The sequence below is a fragment of the Plodia interpunctella genome, chromosome 16, assembly GCF_027563975.2.
Source record: "Plodia interpunctella isolate USDA-ARS_2022_Savannah chromosome 16, ilPloInte3.2, whole genome shotgun sequence".
Lineage (NCBI taxonomy): Eukaryota > Metazoa > Arthropoda > Insecta > Lepidoptera > Pyralidae > Plodia > Plodia interpunctella.
The window spans coordinates 1815190-1840823 of NC_071309.1; the positions used below are offsets into that span (position 1 = coordinate 1815190).

Below are 25634 nucleotides of genomic sequence, written 5' to 3' on the forward strand. Positions count from 1 at the left end.
CGGCAGTGCGAGTCCCCTTGTTTCTCTCATCTTCGTGTGTTCCACGCTACGCACGCAGAGATATTAATTAGACATTCTATTTTATAATTTATTTCATTAATTTTTTAAGTTTTTACTACCAACAGATGTTGCCATGTGACGTAAAGTTTTTGCCTTGTGATGTACAGCTGAGAAATTCTCTGTTCTCAGAAATGTCATCCTCATGAAAATTTCCGAAAATTTCTTAAATAAATCATCGGAAATTTCCTGGTTTTTCGTTTCCCTACATACTCGAAAATCGCTAGTAGTATCTGAAAATTATACAAGGAATCATATCATTTACAATATCGAAGAATCAATCTCTCGTCGTCAAATGTTATTTGTGCATATTCATACACCGTAGCTCAAATGTATCAAGTCTGTTTAGTTGTGCTGGTGACTGTACTTGGAATGCGTGTGGCGATGCAGAATCTCATCTCAACAACGCTACACTTTCTTCAGACAAGAATGATTTTTAAGTGAGAAATACGTGTACATGATTAATTTTATTTTTTGTCTCGCTTCTATCGCTTTCGCTAAGTAGATATAGTCTTGTGGTCACAGATTTATATATATTACTTAAGCGTGGTAAAATAAATTCAGAATGTTTTTTAAAGGTGATATTATAAAAGTGTTAATTTTCATTAAATGTAAGTACTTAGGTAACTACGTATATCCTTTAATATTTTTAGTATTTAATTTTTATCTTTTATACTTTGAAAGGTTGGTGGTGTAATGATTAAAACGCCTATGGATTGAAAGGTCCCAGGTTCGAATCCTACTTGTGCCACATGAGTTTGTATACCAATCTGACTCATGTATAGTAGTTTTCACATCGATCTGAATCAACACTTGCTTCCGATGAAGGAAATCATCGTGAGGAAACCTGCACATTAGTTATTTATTACCTTAACCCTCCTTGAAAGGGTGGGTGGGGATGGCTCAGGTAATTAATTTACAAATTAAAAGCTAAAAATACCTCACGTGATTAATGGACTAAGAAGCTACATTATTCTTCAGTGACATGGGTATTATCATCCTTATATTCAGGAACGAAGCGTCGCGATGCAACTAGCATTTTAAAGTATTTAACATTTACAGATATAATCACAAATGCAAATTCAGCTAATATAGAAGACGTGTACATCCCAGAGGTGGTGCAAAGCGGTGCTACCGGAACGAAGCGTCGCGATGCAACTAGCATTTTAAAGTATTTAACATTTACAGATATAATCACAAATGCAAATTCAGCTAATATAGAAGACGTGTACATCCCAGAGGTGGTGCAAAGCGGTGCTACCGACGTGGTTCTCGGCTGTCAGTACTCCGCACATGACAATCATTCCGTGCAATGGATTTTCAATAACAATAGTATACCAAAACAGTGGGCTGTTAGTATTAGGAACAGTGATGTTCCTAACAGTCTAGGAAGATTAGGTAAGTAAGTAGGTACCTACATAGGAAGTGTTTAAAATGACGAGCGCGCACAGACATAAAAGCATATTTAAGTTTGCTTATACATATGTCTCCGCTGTGCCGTATGCTAGCGGATCTCAACGCGTTCCTGAATCTGGAACCTGAATGTGATGTGTTTTTGCTGATGGATGTAAGATGCTTGTCAAAAGTGTTTGCGGTTTTGCGAGAATGACGAATGTGAGTCGACTTGCTTGTATCAAAAATACAATACTGTTTTTTTGTTTTTAATGTATCTTTTTAGTGATATTGTTATAAGATTTTTTCTTGTCTTCCTTTTATAAATACTGTAATCGGATACACATGTAGGTACCGTTGTATTTAAATAACAATAAATAAATGTATTTACGAGCGCCCACCGACATAAAAGCCTCTTCAAGTTATAATTATAAAAAATGTCTGTGCGAGCGCCAACTATAATATCATGCATTCTTTTTCTTATCGAATGTGTTATGACCGGTTGTGGGGGCACTGGTGTCACCTAAAGGCATCTGACATGGTACTAAAATAGCTTTTGTTGGTGCAAGGTGTAAACGAAGAAAATATACTATGTCTTGTATGCTATATTTCTTGTATCTATGTGTGCTATAAGTCAAGTTATTGCCAGATTTAATTTAGCAATGAAATTCAGTTTTTATGAGGATGGGTTGCACCCATGGAATTAGTAGGTTTTTAGTACAACGTATTTAATAAATCCATGGTTTCTCAATAGATTTCTATTGTATATATAGGGGGTTGCACCTTAGATTTAGAAAGGGACGCGCACGCGAGTTTGCACCGTCAACTTTGACGTTAACTTTAACGTGCGCAGAAAAACGTCAGCGACGCGCCGGTTAAAGTCAACGGCAAATTTGACGGTGCAACTCACCCTTATTGAGCTTAAGTTGACGACATGAATGGTGACATAGTCACGCCATATTTGTCGGTCGCCATAGTACGTTCATATTTGTTTGCGATTTTGGATAAGTTATGATCGTTTTTGGTTTTCTGTCTATTGGACCTGCGATTCAACCCTTGAATATAATAATAATATTATCATCATACTGATCGAACGAATTACATTTTCAGCTTCCATAAAGCAAAGCCTGTTGAGTTTTCCGCGTATGACACCAGAAATGAGCGGGAACTACACATGTGAAGTACACAGTGGAAGGGCTGTGGTACAGCAGACCAAAAGCCTGTCTGTATTCAGTAAGATTAACACTTATCGTTGACCATGGAATTAGTAGGTACGTTGTACGAAGTACTTACTAAATCCATGTTGTTTACTCACCGAAATGTCAGTCATCGTGGAAATGTACACTCAACAAGCACATCAGCCTATCCAAATTCACTGCAAACTCGCCGCTATTACCGAGCTATACAGGTTCATGTAGGGTAACTTGATGTGCTGTTGACTGTACCTTATACCTACTTCATTCTACCTGAACAGATCAGAGGGCGAAGTGCGGATTTGGATTTCACTTCTCAAGACAAAAATAGCAAAGTACGCACTACGCACACAGTGTGTTTTGTAGTTACCTCATTCTTAATGCTCATAACGACTATTCGACTTGTTGGATCCAACTATCGAAAGGCATACTGTTATACAAAACAAAGAAAAGTAGGCTGAAGCAGCCTTGCTTCAGATATTTAACAGAACAACGGAAAACCGCCTGGTTTTCCGTTGTTCTGTTAAATATGTGCATGTGATGGTCGGTCGGATCCAACCAAATCGGATTAAGTGAGTAGGCAAGTGACAAAATAAAACGAATGAAAGTTACATAAAAGAACCTACCTTGGGTCGTCGTAATAAAATGCAACGGGAATAGTGAGATTCGTCCAAATATTACCATTAAAATAGGTAGGTAGATTATTTAATTACTTGGTATTAATTGTATTATTTAATTTATTTGCAGGCCCAGAAAATGATTTCGCTTTGGAAATAAATCATCTTAATAAACTGACAGTTGATATTAAGTGCACAGCTTGGGGTCTATATCCTAGGCCAGAATTAACTTTAGAAATAGACAAGTAAGTATTCTATTCAATAGAAAAAAAATAGGTCAATCTTTGAAGCATAGATTTAGAAGCGTGGAGAAGTATTGTGGTTGTTGGTCAAGTTGTAAAATCTCTAAAATAAAATAAAATTTTGGAGAACTTCTCATAGATCCACAAAAAAGAATTTTTGGATTAAAATTCTTCTAAAAAGGCACGAGTGTTTAATGTTATCATATCTAACAGCAGGTCAGTTTCAAAGCAAGTGCAACGGGTGTGGTGGACAGAATCCGCGTTCGCGGCTGAAGGAACCGCCAGTCTGCGAGGATTGACTGCGGGGACACACCAGCTGACGTGCCGACTGTACTTGCCACTGGCTGACTACACCGCTATAATGAAGAAGTATATCAATCTTGGTAAGTTGCGTCATCATTTTCCTTACAATTTGGAGTCGGCACAATGTCTTTTCTGTCCATAAATTAATTTGCTGTCAAACTCACATCCATCTTCGTATCCAGTTGGCCCAGTCTTAACATATAAATAGATGTTGCCTGGGGCTTCGCTCGCGTGGGAATTTTGAGATAAAATATAGCCTATAGCAGTCTTGGACAATGTAACTTTGTAATGGTGAAAGAATTTTTGAAATCGGTACGGTAGTTTCGGAGATTACCGGCCTCAAACAAACAAACTCACAAACGCTTACCTTTTTATAATATAGATTTGATAGTCATATTTTCCGCTTAGTCGCAAATTGCAACTTCGGCGTTTCGTCGCAGAATGTAAATGTGATATTGAAAACCAAAATATGGGTTTTCAATATCACATTTACATTTTCTATTATGCACGAGAGTACTTTAGAAAACCTAAAAAACCAAAAACTAAGGCCGATCTGTTGCGACTAAGCGATATTTTCACAGCCATACTTAAAAATAAATTGTCTTTTACAGATAATGAAATATGTTGTAGTTCACATTCCTACATTTCGAGCTCAACAATATTAATTTGTACAATATTTATCTTCCTCGCCAGTAGATGACGCCGCTGTCACCCATAGAAAATAATCGATATAGGTAACAATCGATTGTTTACATAATAAGACTTGTAAGGAAAACGGGAGTTTAGTTCTGCTTTAAAAATAAGTATAGCCTTTTTTTTTTCATCGTAATTTTACATAACCTACCTTAGCAAATACATTATCATTATTTAAACCCGCATGAAAATCCTTTGCGTAGCATACATAGGGACAGACAGAGGGAATAGCGTCTTTGTTTCATATATTATGTATTGATTTCCAACGAAAATAAAAAAAAAACACTATTTATAAAATTGTTATTTAACAGCGGTTTATTGCAACCAAACACATTGAAACAATAAATTATTGACTTAAACTATTTAGTTATCACATTCAGTTGGATGTTTGCATTAGTGACTGCAGCACCATCATTACAGCGGCAATGGACAACCACCGATCGACACTTGTGCGGATACAACCTGGAAATTAAAAAAATATATTTCAACGCTCATTTTTAGGTACCTATTAATTTCATTTGGTTTTGAAGTAAATTTATGTATGAGATAAAAGAGAAGGCAGAGCTCGTGTCGTATAGGGAGGTGAAATCGATGGCTGAGGACAGAATAAGATGGAAAATGCTCCACCGACAAGAACAAAGTTCTTAAATTAATTGATGATTATGTATGAGAAATAACGTGTCATCATATACTTTTCATCTGGTGTTTTTTTAAGTATAATATTGTGCTATTTTATTAAATAAGTTATGTTATGTAATATACACCAATCTCATATAGGTATATTTTGATTTAATTCTCTCTGAGCGTTTTCCCGGCTTCTTCCAGCGTCGAAGCACAGTCTCCGCATTTCTAATTATTCTCTTCCACTTCGGCATCCCTAGTTGTCAGGCCGTTGCCTGAGCCCTAACGACCTCAAGCCAGTTCGAGCTTCTTGGTTTTACATTTACACCTTCTGCAAGGTACAGGCGGAAATTGACATAGACCAGACCATATGTATGCCTATGCAAACATATAGGAGCAACCTTCAAATCGTGAAAAAAAAATTAGCTTTTCCATAAAAAATCAAATACTAACTTGAAAATATGTATTTTTTATTGCGTTTTTAGGCTTCTGCCATATGAAACGTTGTTCAATACCATGGACTGAGCATGTAGACAAAATAATGCCATTATGTACTAATCGCTGACGACAATATTGTTGTTGTCGTCAGCGATTGTACGCGGCCACGGTTATTGATAGTATTATGACGGGACTACATTATATTTTGTGATGTGAGCTATAACTGGATTCGTTGGACACTTTCCCAAAATAATTTTATGTTTGTTGAATGAATTAGCTGAATTTTTGGAAAGTATTTGTGGGGTTTGTGCAGGTCGATGAAATTAATAAAATAAATAATGTCTTATGTACTTATACTCATAATAGGTAGGGTGGCGGGTTGTGAAGAAATTTAGCAGGGGCTTATTTTAACATATTATGAGCCCTGGGCATATTAGAACGCTTTGACTCACAACTCAAAGTATTTTTTTTAATTGAGCGGAATTCTAAAATATTCTGTACTGTTTATAAATGGTTAGATATACATACTTATACACAAACAAAAATATAGTATTGTTACTTTCGAGATAAAATTATAATTCTACATTGTTGGATCCAATTATAATTTATCATAATTAAAATAAAGAAAGTTAATTTTACAAATTTATTATTTATTGTAAGCGAACGCGTTAGAAAAAAAACAATAAGACGATACAAATAAATTGTTATAATTGATAACTATTATTTTTGTTAATTTTTATATTATTTTTGTTAATTAAGCATGAATTATATATATACGTAATTACGTATTTATTAGTATAGTAAACAATATACCTACTTATATAGAAATTATCTGGAAGCACATTTAGCCTCATAAATGGTCTGTGACGGGGGCTACCAAGAAACATAATTTAGCTAACCATAAATAAATCGATTAAATTATGCAGGATGTTACAATACCTATACATAATAACGTAGTGGTAAGATAATATTAGGTATCAACCCGAAGGGGTTGAGGGTTAATTTTCAGAATAATCTGAAACACGTATTCATTAATTTGTTGTAAACAACTAAAATCCAATTTTTCAAGTCACTAATCTCAACGGTGTAGAACTTTCATAGAAAAGTTTTTCACCCCTTTCATCCCCATCGGGGTAGGATTTCCAAAAATACTACGCTACGCCCAGTAGTTTCGGCTGTACGTTGTCATAATATATATATATATATATATATATATATATACTACAATTACATCCTGTAGAGTTCGGATAGGAAGATAACTTACGATTAAATTGAGGCGCCGGGTCGCCGTTGAGCGTCAAGTTGTGGGGCTCCGGCTCGGGCTCCGCAGTGGGCACGGCTCCTGGCGCGCCACACAACGCCACGTTAGTACAGACACACCAACAGCCACCATGCGATCAGTGGCGTAGATACTTATGGGTCCGGGCCAGAATAGGTTTCGGGGCGTTTGAATTTAAAATGTGTATACTTATGTCACTATTTTGTGAAATGTTACATTTATAAGTGTTACAAGTGTTGAATTTTCATTAATAATAATTTCTTTAAATTTGTTTACATTTTATATGGTAGTTATTGAATACATGGTAAAAAAGAGAAGTATATAATAATTAACGTTAAAATAAAAAAAAGAAAAATCTGTATCGGACATTTTAAAAAGAGCACAAATTGATGATAAAAGCTATTTTTTTATCCCGGTTCCATTCGTCGCCCCTACAATTTAATAGCCGTGGGCACGCGCCTCATAGCCCTCCGGTAGCTACGCCACTGCATGCAATAGAGCTTATATTCTTACATTAGACCACACATGCTACTTTCCTTAAAATCTACTACCATAAAAATAATTAGCTAATGTTTAAAAATATATATACTAACTTACTTCAACTATCGTTTTAAAACACATGACGTTGCTAAAGCCAGTAATTACGCTGTGACATGTCCCTATGATACACTGTTGTTATTGATTTTCTCTATAATCAATCAATAGGTACGTATTTACGTATTCTAAAATATAAATGTTTAGATACAAATAATAGTACTTCCTCAGTTCCGAAACGAATACCTAAATTCCTAACCGTTAGAGTTGTACACCACGTTTCATATATGCCTATTTGTATCTATTACAAATATATGTAATGTAAATTGTTACACGAATTTGTGTTATTTACCTGATAACCATGAAATTAATTAAAACAAAACCCGCCTGCGTACCGTAAAAAAATGTATAAATAAATGTATTAATAACTTGCCCGTTGGTCGCGATTTAATAGTTAACACGTCTAATTCCCACTTTAGTTTCAATCAAATAAGGTGTTAAAAATCTTTGAATGATAGTCTTTTTATTTAGACTTTTCATACCTGTTGAACTGTATGTCTCTGTGTCCACGAAAGGGGAATGGGGGAATTCCTTATTGGGGAACAATAGTTCGCAGCGCACTTCAACGCCCTCTAGGTCAGATTTGGAGACTGTCACGTTGGCAGTCAGGTTGTATAGCCCGTCACTGATGGTGTCGTTGTCTTGGACAATGCCACTCAATGGCCTCCTGAAGAGAAAATACATATTTTAATTATCAGATTCGAATAGGCGACAGGATAAGGTCACTTCGCCTTGTCCTGTTACCTATTCCAATTTTCTGTGTTAAATTTTAAATTGTCAAAAATATATAATATGTAATATGATTGAATATGTATTATTTAACGCAATAGGGGGACAAGACGAGGTAGTACTGTAGAAAAATATTAGTTTTACAGCGATTGGGGAAACCACTTATATCCTACTAAAATTATAAATACGAAAGTTTGTGAGAATGTGTATGTGTTTGTTACTCTTTTACGCAAAATCAACTGGACGGATTATTAAGAAATTTGGTACACGGGTAGAATATAATCTAGTATAACACATAGGGTACGTTTTATCCCGAAATTCCAAAGGGAGCGAAGCTCCGAGCGCAGCAACTTGAATTTATAAAGAACAAAAAGTGCACAACAATCCCTAAAAGGAGACTTCAATCACGTCCTTACATTATATCTGCTTTAAGTAATAAAATAATTTTGAATTTGGAGCCGAGACATTTTATGCCTTACGCCTTCGACTGACCCGTTAGTGCTGATGAGCAGTTCGGCCTCAGGAGTGACGTCACCAGCTCGGCAGACCACCAGCAAGTCGTTATCCTCATCCTCGTCAGCGCCGTCTGCCACCTCGGTGATGTTCAGCAGGGGACCCGTGCCTTTTGCTGTAATACATTTAATAATGACTAGATATTGCCCGGGGCTTCGCTCCCGTGGTAATTTTGAGATAAAATATAGCCTATAGCAATCTTGATATAATGTCTAATGGTGAAATATTTTTTGAAATCGGTTCGGTAGTTTCAGAGATTACCCGCCTCAAACATACAAACTCACAATCTCACCAACGCTTAGGTACCTCTTTATAATAATAGTATAGAAATTTAATTTATTGAATTACGATTAAATTAAATTTAATTAATTTATTGAATTAATAAATTAAAATTAATTTATTGAATTAATAAATTAAAATTAATTTATTGAATTAATAAATTAAAATTAATTTATTGAATTAATAAGTTAATTAAATTAAATTTAATTAATTTAAATTATAATTCATCATAATTAAAATAAACAAAGTTAATTTTACAAATTTATTATTTATTATAAGCGAACGCGTTAGTAAAATAAAATTATAATTATAAAAAATGTCTGTGCATTTTAAAGTGTACAAAATCTACATCCAATAGATTTTGTACACTTTTTAAGTGTACAAAATCTATCGGATTTTCTATAGATCTAATGGTACCTATAGATCTATAGGTCTAATGGTACCTATAGATTTTTCAAAAATCTAAACGATTATACATAGGTACAATAAAAAATCTCTATTTTATAATTTTGTGTTGACTAGCATGCAGGTTTTTTGGATGTCATGTTTGTTAATTAATCTGTATGTGTCTATATATATAAATAAATGTTTCTCGTGTAACACATTCCCAATGAGCGAAGTAGCGGGTAAAATCTAGTGTTATCCTAACTTCCTAGTAGTAAATGTGATAGCAAGATTGTTTGTTTGTTCACACTCTATTTAAGTACTAAACCAATTTTCGTTAAATTTTCCATACATGTTCAGACATATACGGAGTATTCATCCTGGAAAATACAACTGTTTCTGAGGGAATTATACACAGGCGAATTTGCCGGCAAAAACTTGTAATATTATAAGAGCGAAAATCTCAATTGGGCAAGCGAAAATCTTTTTTACACTTTGCATATACGCCACAGTTTTTAAGTCCTTCCTTCTAGGAGTATCCTCAAATGAACAGTAATCAAAGGCCCCTACTAAGCCCCAATTTATTTTATCTATGCTAAGCACTAAGCCTGTGTCACGCGTCCGTTGGACACAAATATAGAGACTGCGGCACGACAAATCGAATTGCAGACAAACATCTGTGTTCACGTTCACAGGTATAAATTTACCCGCGCTGGGAATCGAACCAAGGTACCAGGAACCCAACAAACACCAAATGAGTAAAGTAGGTGAACGTAGGTATATCTATAGGAAACTAGCCCACTTGCATCAGAAAAAATCTTGTGTTAAAATATTTGTGTTAATTGCTTTTAAGGCGATTACTCCCAGCACCACTTGCATAATGTACGAATCGAAAACGGTGGCCACTAAATTCCTTTTAGTCTACTGTAAACACATTATATTATAGAAAACTATAATACTTTCACGGCATAATCTGGGCATTTTTTTTAAATTTTCGCCAAGAAATAAAAGAAATTAATAAAGTGTGAGGTGGCGCTAGTGTGTAGAGTAATCGCTTATAGTTATTTATATCGGAAAATGTATTTGAGCCCTAAATGTGTTAACCAACTGTTAGTATAGTATATTGCTGCGCGTATTTGCTTTTAACAACAAATATAGCACGTGACTTTTGATATACATGCTAAGTACCTAATTTAATTTTAGTTATACATATTTATATTGAGCGAATGGATTCTAACCAATAGATACTGAAAATGGGGTAAGCGAAGTACTGACTGTACTGGACCACGGGCAGGAATCCGCTGAAGAAATTAGGGGAGGATTTTGTTCATCAGTGGGACAGTGGAAAAATATACAATAATACGAAATAAACTTCACATGGAAGGGACGTGTGGGCGGGGCGGGCGTGCCAATGTTAAGTCTAGAAATCGACTCAGTCCACACGCAGTAGCTTCATGGTTTTGACTTCACCGAATTATGCCTGTTCTCATTGGATAATTTTCAGTGTGCGTAAAATGTACATTTGTGAGTTTGGCGACAGTGGTTCCCATATGAATTATCAAGCTATGGCCTTTCCACCTGTGTTTATTATTCCGTGATCAGAACTCATCCAAATTCCGCTAATATAATAGATAAATTCTAGTTTGGATTGAGGATGTTGTTACTCAGTCACGCTAAATCCAATAAGTAATGGGCAAAAATCAAAAGCCGCTTAACGGATCATCTCATCTTGTGCTTGGCTTGCGATCCATTAACATCAGTCAGGACCCAAGCCAAATTTCCAGTGTAAAACCTATTTTACAAGTTTTTATGTAATTTACATTATTTGTAAGTATGTTCGGATGGAGACTTGCAGCAAAATTTTTGAGCAGATATAGTTTAGCTTCAACCGATTGAGCTGAAATTTCATACAAACGTTTAGATGACAATGCTTTATTATCATAAGCGTGACCTGATGATGCACCCAGGAATGACTAACGACGAAAGAACTCCTCAACGTTTACTTTATGGCCGATTTTTTGTCTCTCATTGAATGCAATAAGATCTCTCTGACAACAATAAAAGCTTGTGTCAAAAATGTCATTAAAAAAAACTTATTTAGAAGAAACTAGTGGACTTTTGGGTCGATAGTCACATGTGAGTGACCCATACTACATTTTTTCACCCCCGACGCAAAACGAGGGGTGTTATAAGTTTGACCGCTAAGTGTGTCTGTTTGTCTGTCTGTGTACGTATCACCGTAGCTCATCAACGGGTGAACAGATTTGGATGCGGTTTTTTTTTATATTTAATAGCTAATTTTTATGCAGTGGTTCTTAAAAATGTTTGTTTAAAAATGTTTACAGCCGTTCAAACGTTGTAGCGAAATGAATATCGAAAGTCGGGGCTCTATTAATTTGTCTAACAAATAAACTTGTTATTAACAATGATTAATTACTCACAATAGATGACCAAGTCCGCGCTGACGCGCTTCTCATTGTAACCGGAGGCTTCACACATGTACCTCCCAGAGTATGTATATTTAGCATCTTTCAGAATGATGTTATCTTTTGTCCCGGACTTTTCTGAAAAATAAATAGGTAGATATGTGATGCACATAATACTTGATGGACCCTGGGCTCCGACGATTAACGGGCGAGGATGAAAATAGAGAAAATGGAGACAGCTAAGTATTTCTTGACTTTCCTCAGAAATCACGTTATCTATTGTTGAATACCGTAAAGAAATCCGTCCGGACGTTTTTGAGTTTATCGCGTGATACAGACAGACGCGACAGGGTGATTTTATTTAAGTCGCCTAAAGGCATCTGTTATCTAGTGACAAGTAGTAAATACACACTTGTAAACAATAAAGTCAACAAGTGATTTCATTTTATAACATTTAAGGATTTATTTATTCAATTTAGGATGATATATACATCACTTATTGACGTCAAAAAATTACTTAAACTAAGTCTACTGCCGATTTCCAAAGCGCAAGTAAACAAGAAACGGCGCAACAAATTTCACCGCAGCCTTTTCTCCAAGGACGTCAATTAACTAATTTAGATATTATAAATTATTAAAAATCACTTATTAATGAGCTGAGGATCACCTAAGCTAAGATTTCCAATACTCAATGAAAAAGGGATATGAAGCCTACCAAAATCCTTGTGGAGGTAAGGTTCTTCGTGTTGCAACCGCTGGTAAACTAGCACCGGCTTGTCGTCATTGTGATACGTCGGGTAGAACCACCACTTAACGTACGGCTCCGCTTTGCCGTCGCTCGCATCCAACGAATATGTGCATTTAAACTCCACGTCAGACCCCTCAGACTCTGATGGTGGCACTTCAAACTTGTCTATGCTTAATTGGTGACTGGCTGGAAATAAATATAAAAGGAAAATAAAATTCGTAAATGGAAGCATTCATATGAACTATGCACTCCTAGCGAGATTAGAATTTAGTTTACGAGTAGGTATAGAGTACCTATTAAATTCAAATTTTTATTCAGAACACAGGCACGTTTTTTAAAATTTATATTACCTATGTAGTAATTTCTCAAAATGCTACAAAACAACTAACATTTCGGATCGACCATTATATAAACTTTTCGCAAGAAATGTGGTTGGCTGCATCTTACTGAGAAAAGATTCGACTCCAGCAGGCCTACCATCAACTTTTACAGAGCGATTCCAATGCAACTCAGTTCAATTTAACCCTAAAATTAATCGCATTCATGCAAAAAATTAATTCGATGGTGCGAATTTGCGATGCAGTTGACGTTGATAAGTATATCCACAACAATGCAAAAGCAACGATTATTAAGGAACGCAAATTAGTTATCAAATATACCGTCAAACCGAAACATAATCTAAGTAAAGGCAAAACAATCCTCAATTTATAACCTTCTAGTTTCATTAGCAAAAAGATTAATGGTCCGTTCAATTAAGATTCTTTTGACGGCACGTAATTGTCAACACTTTGTTGTGTTTGAATGTCTATACTGATAACCATGACAATATTTTTTGTTTCTATACGATATACGAGTAGGTACCTTGTTACGCGCGTCTCAGTCTGAGGCATATACTGTGAAGTCACTTTTCAGGTAGGTGATAATTACAATAAGCCGAAAATTTCGGAACTAAGCAAGAAGAATTATTAATAAAATATATCAAAATTTTTAATTTGAAAGTATTTTACCCCAAATAGAGGGTGTGCCGAAAGTTTTCACATAATTACAGTACACACAGGGAGTGGTGGACACGCAAACCGAATATTGACAATTATTTTAATGGAATCTCTGTAATTCACCTTGAGATCCTAAACTTAGATTTTGTGTAAATATGTCCAGATTTCCACCGTAGTTAACATATTAATCAACGATGACATTCCACGAATATAATAAATAATAGCTGCGCCCCAGGGTTTCGCTGAAGTGGGAATTTCGGGATAAAAAGTAACCCTACCGTGTACCAAATTCCATAATAATATGACCAGTACATTTTACGTGAAAAAGTAACAAACATACACACATAGATTCTCACAAACTTTCGTATTTATAATATTAATAGGATTTTGATCACAAGTACGTAAAAATATGCGTAACAATGAACTTGTCATTGAAGCCTAACAACAATTAAAATTGGAAAACGTAAAAACGATTCTCGTAAAATATTCTAATAATAGTCTCATGGGAAATTAGGTCATAACTAAATGAATAAGCGACTATCTTGGTCAACCTTGAGGTGGTCCGAGGATGTTAAAAATACCGCAGTAAGGAACGGCGCGGGAGCATACGCCAGCCATTTGAATTATCCGAATTATTCAATATATGACGAGCTTCCATTGAATAACAACCGACCATCTCGAATTGTTGGGGTGGGAGGTATGACCTCTACATTGTAAACAATTTTAAACTCATTCAAATAGGTATCTATGTACAGAAAATTGTAAATTGTTCTTAAAATAAAAATTACATCATTTTACAAACGCGTATCAACAATTCAGATTTAAATAGTCGGTTGTTGTGCCATCATCACAATTTGAAATGTGAACGATTTTGATTTTCTTTTTACATTTTACATCTACTTACAAATGCTTAAATTTGAAAACGAAAAAACATCAAAAATCAAAAACTATAAACTATATAAAAATATGAACTAAATTTCGAACACAATTTTTAAAAAGTTTACTACACAATCTACTATCATAAAAATCCGATCCATTAACTTATCTATCACCACTTACACCGGCACTATGGACAAATTGTAAACATGTTTGTGTGTTTGTAAACATGTACCTGCGAGCAGAGACAGGAGCAAACAGCTAACTGACCACATCGCGTGTCCGCGAGTTACGCGCACAAGATCGACTGTCGAGTTCGTTAGATTCGCCATTCCGCCCGCCCTTCGGACATCATGGGCGAGACGGCCCGAACTAATTTGGACATAACTTTTTTTTCTAATATAAATATTAATCCTCATCACTGTACTAAAATTTAAGCTCAGGTCTTTTTATATTGGCGCCCGAAGGAAAAACCCGCAGATTTTTTTTAATCTCTCTAATTAAATCGAACTTACTTCGTGGCTAGCTCAATCTGTCTAATTTGTCCTAATTATTTATTGAATAATTTTGACTACTTGCAAATTTTTCGGACCACGAGAACAAAGTCACGAGCATCAGCTAGATGTATCTAAAATTTAACGGTGAACTTCTTAACATGTAACATATCCATCGTAACAAGTTGTAATCCTGATTCCTATCCTGTTAATACTAATATAACAGTAAAAAGTTGCTTCAGCACTCTCCGTGCGCCGAATTTCGGTGGATTATGGGAAGCTGGAGTTAACCGTAATTTCACTTAAAATGAATACATCCATATAAAAGTATTTTGTAATGAAAACTTATAAAGGCGAAAGCATGGATGATTGTTTTATTGAATATCGGCAAAATTGAAACATTGTCCGAAACAAATTAAATTGTTATAGTACCAGTATCACCTACAATACTTCTATTAATATGACAAAATAAATATTATTGCATAAGTCCAATATTTCCATCTATCAATACCATCAGTACTCCAGCAGTGGGCCTTCAAAATGGCTGATGAAGACGCATTCCTTTAAAGTGATGGCACGGTACAAAACTACATATACTTATAACCTTGAACCTGTACCTTATTGACTTCGATATTATTTGTCACGCGCACACAGGAAGTCATCACATTTCATTCAATTTTCTACTCACGCTTCAAGAACGCGCGCTCCGTATTTACACAATGGAAAATTCTTAACGCTATTGCAATGAAAAACATTTTAATATAAGAATAATATAATATGATTTTATCATTGTAATCACTTTATATATGCATAATCTGGAATACTCTATAAAATACGTTATAATTATAATATAAATTTAATTACATAAAGGAATATTACAAATAAGCTATGCTCAAAGTTTATGTTCCCATGAGAATTTCAAGACAGTAATACATTTTTCAAATCAGCTATGTAATTCCAAAATAATCGCGTTAAAACAAATAAAACGACCCTATTGGCGAATAAACGAATTTTTCAGAAATCGGTTATAACTAGATCGATTTTTTGCCCCGTAAGCATATTTTTAAATTACAACAAAATGTGACAAAATTCTTTAAACTCATAACTAATGTAACCTTATTTATCGTTCTTATTAACATATACAGATCGGGAGCTCTTGACATTAAACATTATTAATTAGTTTCTTTATAGATTTATTATCTATTTATTTAAATAGATTTATCTCCGCCTGTCACGTGCCGATGACTGAAGTGACGTAATTTATTAAATAACTGAACAAGCCCCCGAGAATCCCACACCAAAAGTGAAAACCTCACGGGCCAGCAGGTAATTAAATTTTAAATCCTTTGATACGCATGTAGCATTTTAGCCATTTTACGTAGAGTATAATCCGTTTAAATCGACGGATCAAAGGTTTTCTAATGGGGAACTTACTTAGAATTTTATTCTATTTGTTGCCATGACTAAATGGAGGAAAAATTCAGGCATATTTAAATGTTTTTAAGTATATTTCTTTTCTAGTTTTCTCTTACATTATCCATGTCTAGAACTACTCGATTGATAGGAAAAATATGTAGCTATGCCCAGATTCCCACCCGAACTGGGCCTCGTTAAGCTATCAATAAAAGTATGTAATACTAAGCATATAGTTTATAATGTTCTTTAAAATATACTTATGTACTTCTATTCTAGTAATTTACATAAATATAAAATCATGGACAACGCGACGTTTTTAAAAAATGGTTTCGTGTACCACTATCAAATTAAAAACACAGAATAAATCATTTCAACGATTACATATTACAACTATTATAACTTTAATATATTCTGTCGTTCACAATATTCAATCTATAGTAAACAGATAGGCTTACTAGAGTTAAGTCACCAAAAAACATTGTTCAATAGAACATTGGAAACGGCCGGACATAATTTGTAACCTACAAATTTAATTGGAAATCGCAACACATACACAAGATTACCATATAACTGAATTATAATACCGATGCGCGCCTTTTATCAGGCGCGGACGGGCGCTATAGCGCAAAATGTCCCAACAGCCGATCGCTGAAAGTGATATTCTGGAAAAGTGGGGGGTGCGCGTGGTGCGCGTGGAGCGCGGAGCGCGGGCGGGCGCCGCGCGCGATGGCGACGCTGTCGCGCACGTGCGCGCGCGACACGTCGCCGCGCAGCGCCAGCAGCCGCGCCAGCTGCTCCTCCGTCATGTCCGGGCACTTGGCCACCACGCCGTGAAGGTCCAGCGATAGCATTTCTATGTCTTGACAGCGGATCACCTAAAGGAATGTGTTCGAGTTTATACTTTTCTACTAGTACTAGTAAAATATACTAGTTTTTAAGATTAATACGGACACAATGGATTTGAATTGTCCGACAATATTTTTTTTTCTCAACTTTTGCATCGATCACGATATATAGCTATCTATAGATCACGTGCTATAAACTAATATTTCTAAGGGTTTATTGCCGTCAGAGAGATCTTGTTTGATAAAACGCGTGACAAATCATGTCCGTGCAGTGAACCGTGTCGTCGAGAGCCGATACTGGCTGCACTGTTAAAACTGATTAAATATGGTTGACAATACACTAGGGTTGACGTGTGGCTGGAATTTCTCTCTCAACTGAATTGTACTGAACCATTGTACGTAATTACCACAGTAATTACTGTTATAACTGAATCAACTTATATAGTCAATCGCGACGTCACAGCCCCGAATGCAGGCGGGGATACGAGAATTCTTGTTTTGAAACAAATCTATAATTCAGCGGAACTAACATAATAGACTTCTTGTTATTGCAAATTCCTGATCAGAGTACCTACAAAAGAAAACAACTTACCTCAGCCAACATACTAATGACTTCAAACGGCCAATCAACATTGACGCCATCTGGTGCGATCTTCTTGAAAAACGACCTAATTTGGTTCGCCTCTTTCACTATCTTCGTCGAAGCTTGCTGCGCTTCCTCCACAGTCTTAAAAACTATCCTTTTCGACAACATAGCCGTTATATACTTCTTATATACCAAATTCTGCGCCTCGTTTATCACATACTCGAAATTCTTTTCCCTCAAATGATTGTAGTCTTGGAAGTAGTCGTCTAGCGTGATACATATAGTGTCAACTGGAATGCTGGATAGGACCCATTTTGTTGTGAATAGGTCGTCGAAGTGAACCTCGAGGTCTAGGAACGCTTCTTCTAAGAGGAATTGTGCGGCTTCGTCTCTCAATTTCTGCGAAGTGACTATTCACTATTATTCTTAAGCAAAATTAAAAAAAAAATGAAATATCTATCTATATATAAGAATTAAATTTCGCCACCAACTTTATTTGCTACTAGATGTTGCTATGGGGCTTCGCTCCCGTGGGAATTTTGAAATAAAATATAGCTTATAGCAATCTTGGATAATGTACCTTTCTAATGGTGAAAAAATTTTTGAAATAAATTCAATAGTTTCGGAGATTACCCGCCTCAAACATACAAACTCACAAACGCTTATCTCATTATAATAATCTTATATAAATTAAGAATCTGATATTGTGAGAATAAAGTTTGTTTCCTATAGTTATATCAAAGAAATGTTACTTATCACAACGTACAGAACATAATATTTTTTGAAAAAGTCTGATCTAAAATAATGATATTTGAAATTCATTAAATACATCGATCGGTTAAAAGAAAAATAAAAACATTTTTGACACAAGCTGTCATTGTTTTCGGCGATATCTCGATACCGTTGCGGAGATGGCACGCGTCATATCAGCACAAAACAAGAGCGAATGAATTGAATGAAGGCCGACCTGGAAGCTGGCGAGCATGTTGTCGAACTTGGCCTCGGCCTGCGGGTCGAGCCTGGCGGGCGGCCAGTGCGCCGCCTGCGTCAGCTGCGCCAGGCGCGACAGCTGCTCGCTGTTGTTCACGATCGTTATCATGTGGTGCGTGAAGTACGCGACGCGGGAACGGTCGGCGAAGTGGCAGTTCTGTGACGTATTTGTTTTTTTTTGTTTATCCATATGGAAAGGCAAAGGGATCTAACCCCATACAGCCATTGTGCCGTAAACATGTTTTGGTATTTTTGAAGTGAAAACTTGTTCTGCGGCGTTGTGCAAACGCCGCTAAACAAATTTTCACTTTTCATGTTCATTTGATAAATTCTTTTTGGGATGGGTAAAAAATGTGAAACTCGCGTCAGGACACTCGAAAATTCTTAAGACGTCAAAAATGCACAACGTTAATATTCAAGTTTTCACTTCTTCCGGCACTCCCGGAGTGTCATTTTTTTATTTATTAGGTATAACCACAGATTACAGAAAAATGACATTTACTTATCGTGTTTGATTATTTAAATACCTTCATACATTTTAATGAAACATTTAAAATTGTATCGGATATTGTTGGACGTGGGAGAGTCAGTTTTTTCCTCTCACCTTTCTTTGAGTTCGACAGTAGGTTGCTGAGCTAAGGATACCAGAATGCAGATAGATCAATACTCGTCGTGTCGACATCTAACTAATCGATCGCACTAACAACATATCTGTGTAAAATTGAATTGATTGAATTCTTAATTCAATTTTACACTCAGAAGAAATAATTAACTAACCTTGAACTTGATAACGCCTTCCCGGTACATATTACCAAATCTTGTGACCTGCTCCACACTCAGAACTAACGCCTTGAATGTGATGTCTTTGCTGATCGTCTCTGTCACCTGTTACAAACATAAACTTAATAAATATGAATGATTACACTCTCTTATCTATGCCTGCTCCCGATTACAATCGGGGCTGTGTTTTCTGCAAGACTTCTTAACATTTTCAGCCTTAAGACTGACAATACCTTGGATTTTCAAATTACATTTCAGCCTTAAGAATATCAATACCAGCATATAGGCATATATATATATATATATATATATATATATATACACTTGCTAGGTCTGGTCGATCATCTGGAAGAATAAGTACTGAGACTGCTCGGACTCCAGTATTCATCCACTCCACGTAGTTTGCATCTACATAACTGCATAAGAGAAGATGGAAAGCCAGAGAAGAGAAGATGGATGGAAGATGGGGACGTGATGATTTCCGCAAGATTTATCAACATTTCCAGCTATAAGGCTGGCAATCCTTGGGACCTGCAAATTACCTTTCAGCCTTAAGGCTGGCGACACCGGTATACAGCGCCTCACCTGCAAGTTCTGGTCGATCATCTGGAAGATGAGCACGGGCGCGTGCGTGTGGAAGGCGCCGGAGTGGGGCTCCACGTCGGGCGCGCGCGAGGCGCCCCACTCCGCTTGTTCTGACTCCAGTGTCTTGTCCATCCACTCCATGTAGTTTGACTGCATTTTCTAAGTTGAAAAACCAACATTCATTGGGTAGTTTTCTAGATTCAATATTTTAGATTATATTTATTTTATTTGTTACTAGCGGCCCGTCCCGGCTTCGCTCGGGTAAAAACATAATAAATGATACACCAAAATCTTCCTCAGGATCACTATATCTTGGTGTAAACCGCATGAAAATCCGTGCAGTTGTTTTTCAGATTATCGCGAACAGACAGACAGAGGCAGACAGATTTTTTTTTAATATGTAAGGATAAGGATGTACCCGTCACACTTGTTGTAATTAAAAATGTTTAATAAGCTAACGAGACTAATAACCGAACGGCCGAATCAATTCATCTCTTTCACGTTGAATTTTCAAGCAATACTCTCGTTGTACCAAAGATAAATACAAGTTAGACTCTGCAAATGTTCGTGAAATTCGATTTTATTTATTATGCACAGCACATTGTAGGCCAACAGGAAGTATAAAGTACTTCATGTACCATCAAAATTTTCATTTCCGAAAAAACGATTCCAATACAAAACAGTTCAATTTAGGAACCTAAAATTAATCGCATTAAGATATTAGATCAGTACCAGTACCATTAGATAATACTAGTAGATCATTATACTAACTTGTAAATATTCGTCCTCCAATTTCTTCATGATCTCCTCGCTAAGCAGTTGCGGCAGTGTGGACACATCTATGTTTAGTTCCGAGTTCCCCATCAGTTCATGTCCAGGGTAGGTGTTCAGAACCCATGACAGTAAAGTCACATATTCGTTGCCTTCCACGCCGCTTTGCACCACATCTTGTAACTAAAATATATACAAGAATGTGAGACATTTTAGGATATAATGTAGTGTCAACTTTTGAGCCCCAGGCGACTCTCCCATTCATTGTCATTCATTAGAACGAGATGGCATAATAAAATGTCGTCTAGGGGTTAAAAGATTAAAACAATTGTAGAAAGTTTTTTAAAAAAATGTAAGTATTTTTCAACCGGTTTTTGAACCATTCATGAAATATATTTAAACAAATTTGGATTCATTATTCATACACTTTTTAATTAACAATTTTTAATGATAACATTTTTCAAATACCTATATTTTTTTAATGAAAACATTTTTGTACAAAACTTACACTGGACGACAAACATGTGTGATACATATTGACATATTTGTTGACAATATCGTAATGAGGCGGGAAGCACGGCACGCATAATGTCTTCACCACTCTCAGGTCTTCCAGAATCAACTGCCTCGTCAGCTCCAGGTACCTCACCAACCATAGTTTGTTGTCTTCTCTTTCATCAACCCTCGTGCCTTCGATCCGTTGGGCCACGGCACATTCGAGCACTTCGAACGCTTTTGCGCGCCAGTTCTTTGGTCTGCCGGGTGGCATGAAGCCCGATTGACTTTGTTGCTGAAAGAATAACGTTTTGGATAGTTAAAATAGCTCGTGAACGTTTATTTATTTATCTATTATCCAAACTTATTCTAAATGAGATACTATTGTTTCTAATTTGCATATAAAAGCATATAAACATGTAGTTTTTTATCAGTCATCAATTGAAGTACAGCAAATGAAAGAAAACTTTTTAGAAATTATATATGTAAACAAACATATCTTTTTAAGTTCTTGTGTTTGGTAATATTGTGTTTGATAATACTTTCATTTGTTCATTGCTTTTTTATACTAATTTTAGAGTCCTTTTTCATTATTCAAATTGTATGTTGTTGTTATAAATAGTTCATTTAATTTCAAATTAAAATTTTATTTAAATTTGCAGTCGTATTGCTGTAGTAGCAAGTAGTTGTTAGTTTTCTCAGGCGAATGTTATTCGTGTGTTCAGATGTCAATATCGGTATCGATCAAACAAAAGTTATCTCCAAATTTAAATAAATATAATAAAATAAATAAAGAGAAAACGCAACAAACTAAGGAAGCTTTGGACTGATGCTCCACGTAGCTTTAATAGAGATTATTGTTAAAAAATTATTCAAAATTCTTTATTATTAATCAGTAGGAAAACAAAGGTAGGTTAGAGGCTCACCAATTAAGTTGAAAAGACCTGTATCTGGCAGGTCCCGCTCTTTCCATACAATAACCTAACCTTACAGTAAAGAATAATAACTAACTTCAACTACAATTACAAAAAGATCTAAGTAGAAGTAGATTATGCATGTTTTCCTCACACACAGGTGTCAGTGACTTATGAATGAATGATAATATTTTAAGGGCTTCGTCTCACCTGCAATGCCATTTGATCCCTTTTCTCCTCCCGTTCAATAATCCTTAGAGCAGTCACGATAACCGTGGGCTCTTTACGGACGGTATTCAGAGTCCGCGATAAAATCAATTTTATCTGCTTCTCGAGCATGTTGGAAACCATTTCGACGTCTTCGAAATACGCCTTCAGCATGATTTTGTCATGGGAGGACTGGTTCGGTAATCTGTGCAGTTCGTATAGTAAATCGTCTCTAGAGTTCTCTAAATCTGTGAGACACTAGAAAAAAATAAGAAACTCAATCAACCACTTGTCATTTTGTCCTGCATAGATGCATCAATGCAGTGATGGTAGCAATTACTCTGGGTAGCTTAATGTGCTGTAGACTGTACCTATTTACGTTGAAATAGACATTTTTCGAGCTTGCGTGTAACACCTTTGACCTCATATTTGCTTTCCATCAGGCTAGATTGAACTTGAACATACTCATAAAAATATTATTTTTCATGTTAACCTAACCAACCTAACGTAAAGGATATTCAGTGTAACAGTCCAACATGACGACCATTATGTTACGGAGGTCAACAATGAAAGCTATTTATGCTAAGAAACAAATTAATTTTGGTTTGAACACAAACATAATACCCAAAGACATAGTAATAGCAACATCAGAAACCTGATGAGCATGGAGCAGCTTCCCCTCCGCGATCCAGTCCTTAGTCTTGGCGACGCTCTCGGGCACCGTGAAGATGTGCTTGAGGCTGTCCATGGCCGTGACGTACTGCGAGTGGCGGCTGTCCTCCTCGCGCACGGCCTGCAGCGCCGCCAGCAGCCGCGGCACGCCCGCCAGCTGCTCCTCCAGCGAGTCCATCCTGAGAGGGACATATTATTTTATGAAAAAAAATCTTGTTTTTTTTTTATAATTTAATTTTTATAAATTACTTTTGAAAAAAGTGTCGAAATAATTGATATTTATTACTAGCTTCTGCCTGAGGCTTTGCCCACGTAACTTTGTGGCTTCATCTGCTTTACAGTTTTATTATATGTATAAAGCAGAGATTAAATAAGCAATTAATTTTGAGCCCTTTCACATTTTCATTAGTACATGTGTAAGTTTTAAGTAAAAGTACTTGGACTTGCAGTACCTAATCAGTTCACAAAGTACCAAAGGTACATACTGAAATACAACCAAATTAGTTCAGTATTTTCAGAGCAAACTAGCTGTGAAGGTTGGACAGACAGAATTCTAATCCATCACAACTAGAGATGAAAATAAAAAATGATAAAAAATGCAATTTTCTTTGCATAATATTAATATCCAGATATGATATGAAGCAATGGTGGTGTAATGGTTGGGCGTCTTAACCATTACACCACCACTGCTGTGCCTGTGAATCGAGAGGTCCCAGGTTCGAATCCTACTCATGCCACATGAGTTTGTATACCAATCTGACTCATGATAGTAGTTTTCATTGACCACCACTTACTTAAACACACCGGTGAAGAAAAACATCGTGAAGAAACCTGCACACTGGTTCATTATTATTAACTTGTGTGTAAAATGGAGAACGCAATAGCAAACCACTCCATTAATAATGCCAAGAAAGTTGTTGTGTGTTTTATTCCACATAATGACCACGACCCTCAGCCATGAGGAATACGACTATGAAGAGAATGATATAAGCTAAAACAATAGTTTTAGGCAAATACCATGTTTCCTTACATTTTCATCGCTTTTGTTGAATACTAGTTAATTTATTTTAAAGCTGATAAACAATTAACAAAGACTTTACTTGAGGCTGATTTGCTGAATATCATCCAAACACTCCTGCAGCTGTTTAAGGCCCACACTGACCCCGTCCAGTTTTCCTTGCACTGCAGACTTCAGCTGGGCCTCAATTGATGCTTTCTTGTGTGTAATCCTTTTTTTAAACTGTTCCACCTACAATTTTATATACCATGTAATGTAATGTAAGTTCTTTTGAACTCATCAGTTGTGCAAAATCGAGCCAGAATAGATAAACAATTATTGTTTGACCACTCATTTGCAAAGATTCATTATAAAATAAAAGTATTTGTAATATTGTGCAAACATATTACTAAAGGGCCTGTTTCACCAATAAACCCTAGATATATCTGACCGATGTGGTAGGCAAGTTGGCCGTATCCAACAAATTTAACTACGGCAAAGTTTTAACAATATCTGTACTGTATGTTAAATATATCAGATACTTTATCAGCCAGGGGTGAAACAGGCCCTAAGTGATAGAATATAATAGTGAAGTTGACTCTGATAAAATATCATATTGTAATCTGACAGATAAATTAAATCTGCCAGAAGTTAGCCCTATAAACACAATTTTAAATGCAATCTATTTGATATGTTATAGGCTATCAGAAACTTTATCAGCAAGTGTTGAAACAGGCCCTAAATATTGTGTAAATATGGTAAATTTTAACTCTCTTTTTTAAAGAACTTACCTTTTCCAGTTGTCCAGGTCTTTGCATCATATTCATTACCATTTTTTCGGCCGCCGCTTTGGCTTCTTCCTCTATCTCGTCCATGGTACTCATTTCGAAATTAAACTCTATGCGCCACCGCTAATTATTTAATGAATAAATTGTTATTTATTAAGATAGAAGCAACAGAGGAGGCGGTGCCGATGAATTTTTCTTAGAAAATCTGTGCTACTGAAACCAATAATGACATGTAAAAATGTTAACCTCAATTTAAGGAAAATACAGTAATGTAATGAAAAGTTTAAATGAAAAAATATAGTAATTATTTGAGAAATTCAGTAGGTAGTATTCAAATGTACGTACTTGTATTTTATTTTATTTTTATTTACGTTACGAAAGATGGAATGGAAAGAGCTGTCAATGAAAATGAATGTCAATGTCAAGTCAATCCAATTAGGGATGGTGCGTATTTATGCGACCAGGTTTTAAGCCCTGGTATTTAGGCACAAGTACGTAAACCAGGTTTCAGCCCTAAATACTTGCAAACGTGCTTCCAGGTATTTTTACTTGACGCCCGACCCGGCCTAAAGCCCCGAACCCGAATGAATACTGTATGTAATGTAACGCATCGCACTCGAGTACAGGCCCCGGCGTGTGCCCGTCCCAAACGGCCTAAAGCCCCGAACCCTAAAGAATACTTTATAGGAAAATAAGCTTTGCTCCACACAGAATA

At 35.9% G+C, this 25634-nt stretch overlaps 3 protein-coding genes across 6 annotated transcripts; 1 reads left to right on the forward strand and 2 right to left on the reverse strand.

Moving 5' to 3' along the window:
* The first annotated feature begins 93 nt into the window (after window positions 1-93).
* Window positions 94-4792, forward strand: LOC128676333 (uncharacterized). Of its 2 annotated transcripts, XM_053756395.1 has the most exons (6): window positions 94-668; window positions 1246-1455; window positions 2560-2682; window positions 3390-3504; window positions 3715-3884; window positions 4416-4792. In XM_053756395.1, the coding sequence occupies exons 1-6, from the start codon at window positions 623-625 to the stop codon at window positions 4502-4504; spliced, it is 753 nt and encodes a 250-aa protein (XP_053612370.1). In that variant the 5' UTR covers window positions 94-622; the 3' UTR covers window positions 4505-4792. The 2 variants fall into 2 exon arrangements, with proteins under 2 accessions (XP_053612370.1, XP_053612371.1); XM_053756396.1 differs by lacking the exon at window positions 2560-2682.
* Window positions 4784-14765, reverse strand: LOC128676332 (uncharacterized). Of its 2 annotated transcripts, XM_053756393.1 has the most exons (7): window positions 14615-14765; window positions 12476-12694; window positions 11776-11898; window positions 8651-8786; window positions 7912-8096; window positions 6821-6898; window positions 4784-4959 (listed from the first exon to the last, which is right to left on the reverse strand). In XM_053756393.1, exons 1-7 carry the CDS (start codon window positions 14709-14711, stop codon window positions 4874-4876), a joined length of 924 nt encoding a protein of 307 aa, XP_053612368.1. In that variant the 5' UTR covers window positions 14712-14765; the 3' UTR covers window positions 4784-4873. The 2 variants fall into 2 exon arrangements, with proteins under 2 accessions (XP_053612368.1, XP_053612369.1); XM_053756394.1 differs by lacking the exon at window positions 6821-6898.
* Window positions 14766-15627: 862 nt separating this feature from the next.
* On the reverse strand, window positions 15628-25358 carry Sec6 (Secretory 6). 2 transcript variants are annotated; one of them, XM_053756390.1, is made up of 12 exons: window positions 25265-25358; window positions 24923-25129; window positions 24235-24383; window positions 23118-23313; window positions 22466-22720; window positions 21355-21636; window positions 20847-21029; window positions 20076-20234; window positions 19488-19595; window positions 18688-18867; window positions 17727-18119; window positions 15628-17164 (listed from the first exon to the last, which is right to left on the reverse strand). In XM_053756390.1, exons 2-12 carry the CDS (start codon window positions 25013-25015, stop codon window positions 16907-16909), a joined length of 2256 nt encoding a protein of 751 aa, XP_053612365.1. In that variant the 5' UTR covers window positions 25016-25129; window positions 25265-25358; the 3' UTR covers window positions 15628-16906. The 2 variants fall into 2 exon arrangements, with proteins under 2 accessions (XP_053612365.1, XP_053612364.1); XM_053756389.1 differs by having other exon boundaries at window positions 24923-25132.
* Window positions 25359-25634: the final 276 nt, after the last annotated feature.

Bases quoted from the DNA above. Each gene is read 5' to 3' on its own strand.
- Sec6 (XM_053756390.1), bottom strand. From the start codon at position 25,015: ATGAGTACCATGGACGAGATAGAGGAAGAAGCCAAAGCGGCGGCCGAA. The intron at 22,721-23,117 runs GTTTCTGATGTT...ATTTTTTTCTAG, and splicing joins AGCTGCTCCATGCTCATCAG to TGTCTCACAGATTTAGAGAA. The intron at 18,120-18,687 runs GTCGGCCTTCAT...GTCACTTCGCAG, and splicing joins ACATGCTCGCCAGCTTCCAG to AAATTGAGAGACGAAGCCGC.
- LOC128676333 (XM_053756395.1), top strand. From the start codon at position 623: ATGTTTTTTAAAGGTGATATTATAAAAGTGTTAATTTTCATTAAAT. The intron at 3,505-3,714 runs GTAAGTATTCTA...CATATCTAACAG, and splicing joins TTAACTTTAGAAATAGACAA to CAGGTCAGTTTCAAAGCAAG. The intron at 3,885-4,415 runs GTAAGTTGCGTC...TGTCTTTTACAG, and splicing joins GAAGAAGTATATCAATCTTG to ATAATGAAATATGTTGTAGT.
- LOC128676332 (XM_053756393.1), bottom strand. From the start codon at position 14,711: ATGGCGAATCTAACGAACTCGACAGTCGATCTTGTGCGCGTAACTCGC. The intron at 8,097-8,650 runs GTCAGTCGAAGG...TTTTCTCTTCAG, and splicing joins CTGCTCATCAGCACTAACGG to GAGGCCATTGAGTGGCATTG. The intron at 6,899-7,911 runs GTATGAAAAGTC...GTGGCGCGCCAG, and splicing joins AGAGACATACAGTTCAACAG to GAGCCGTGCCCACTGCGGAG.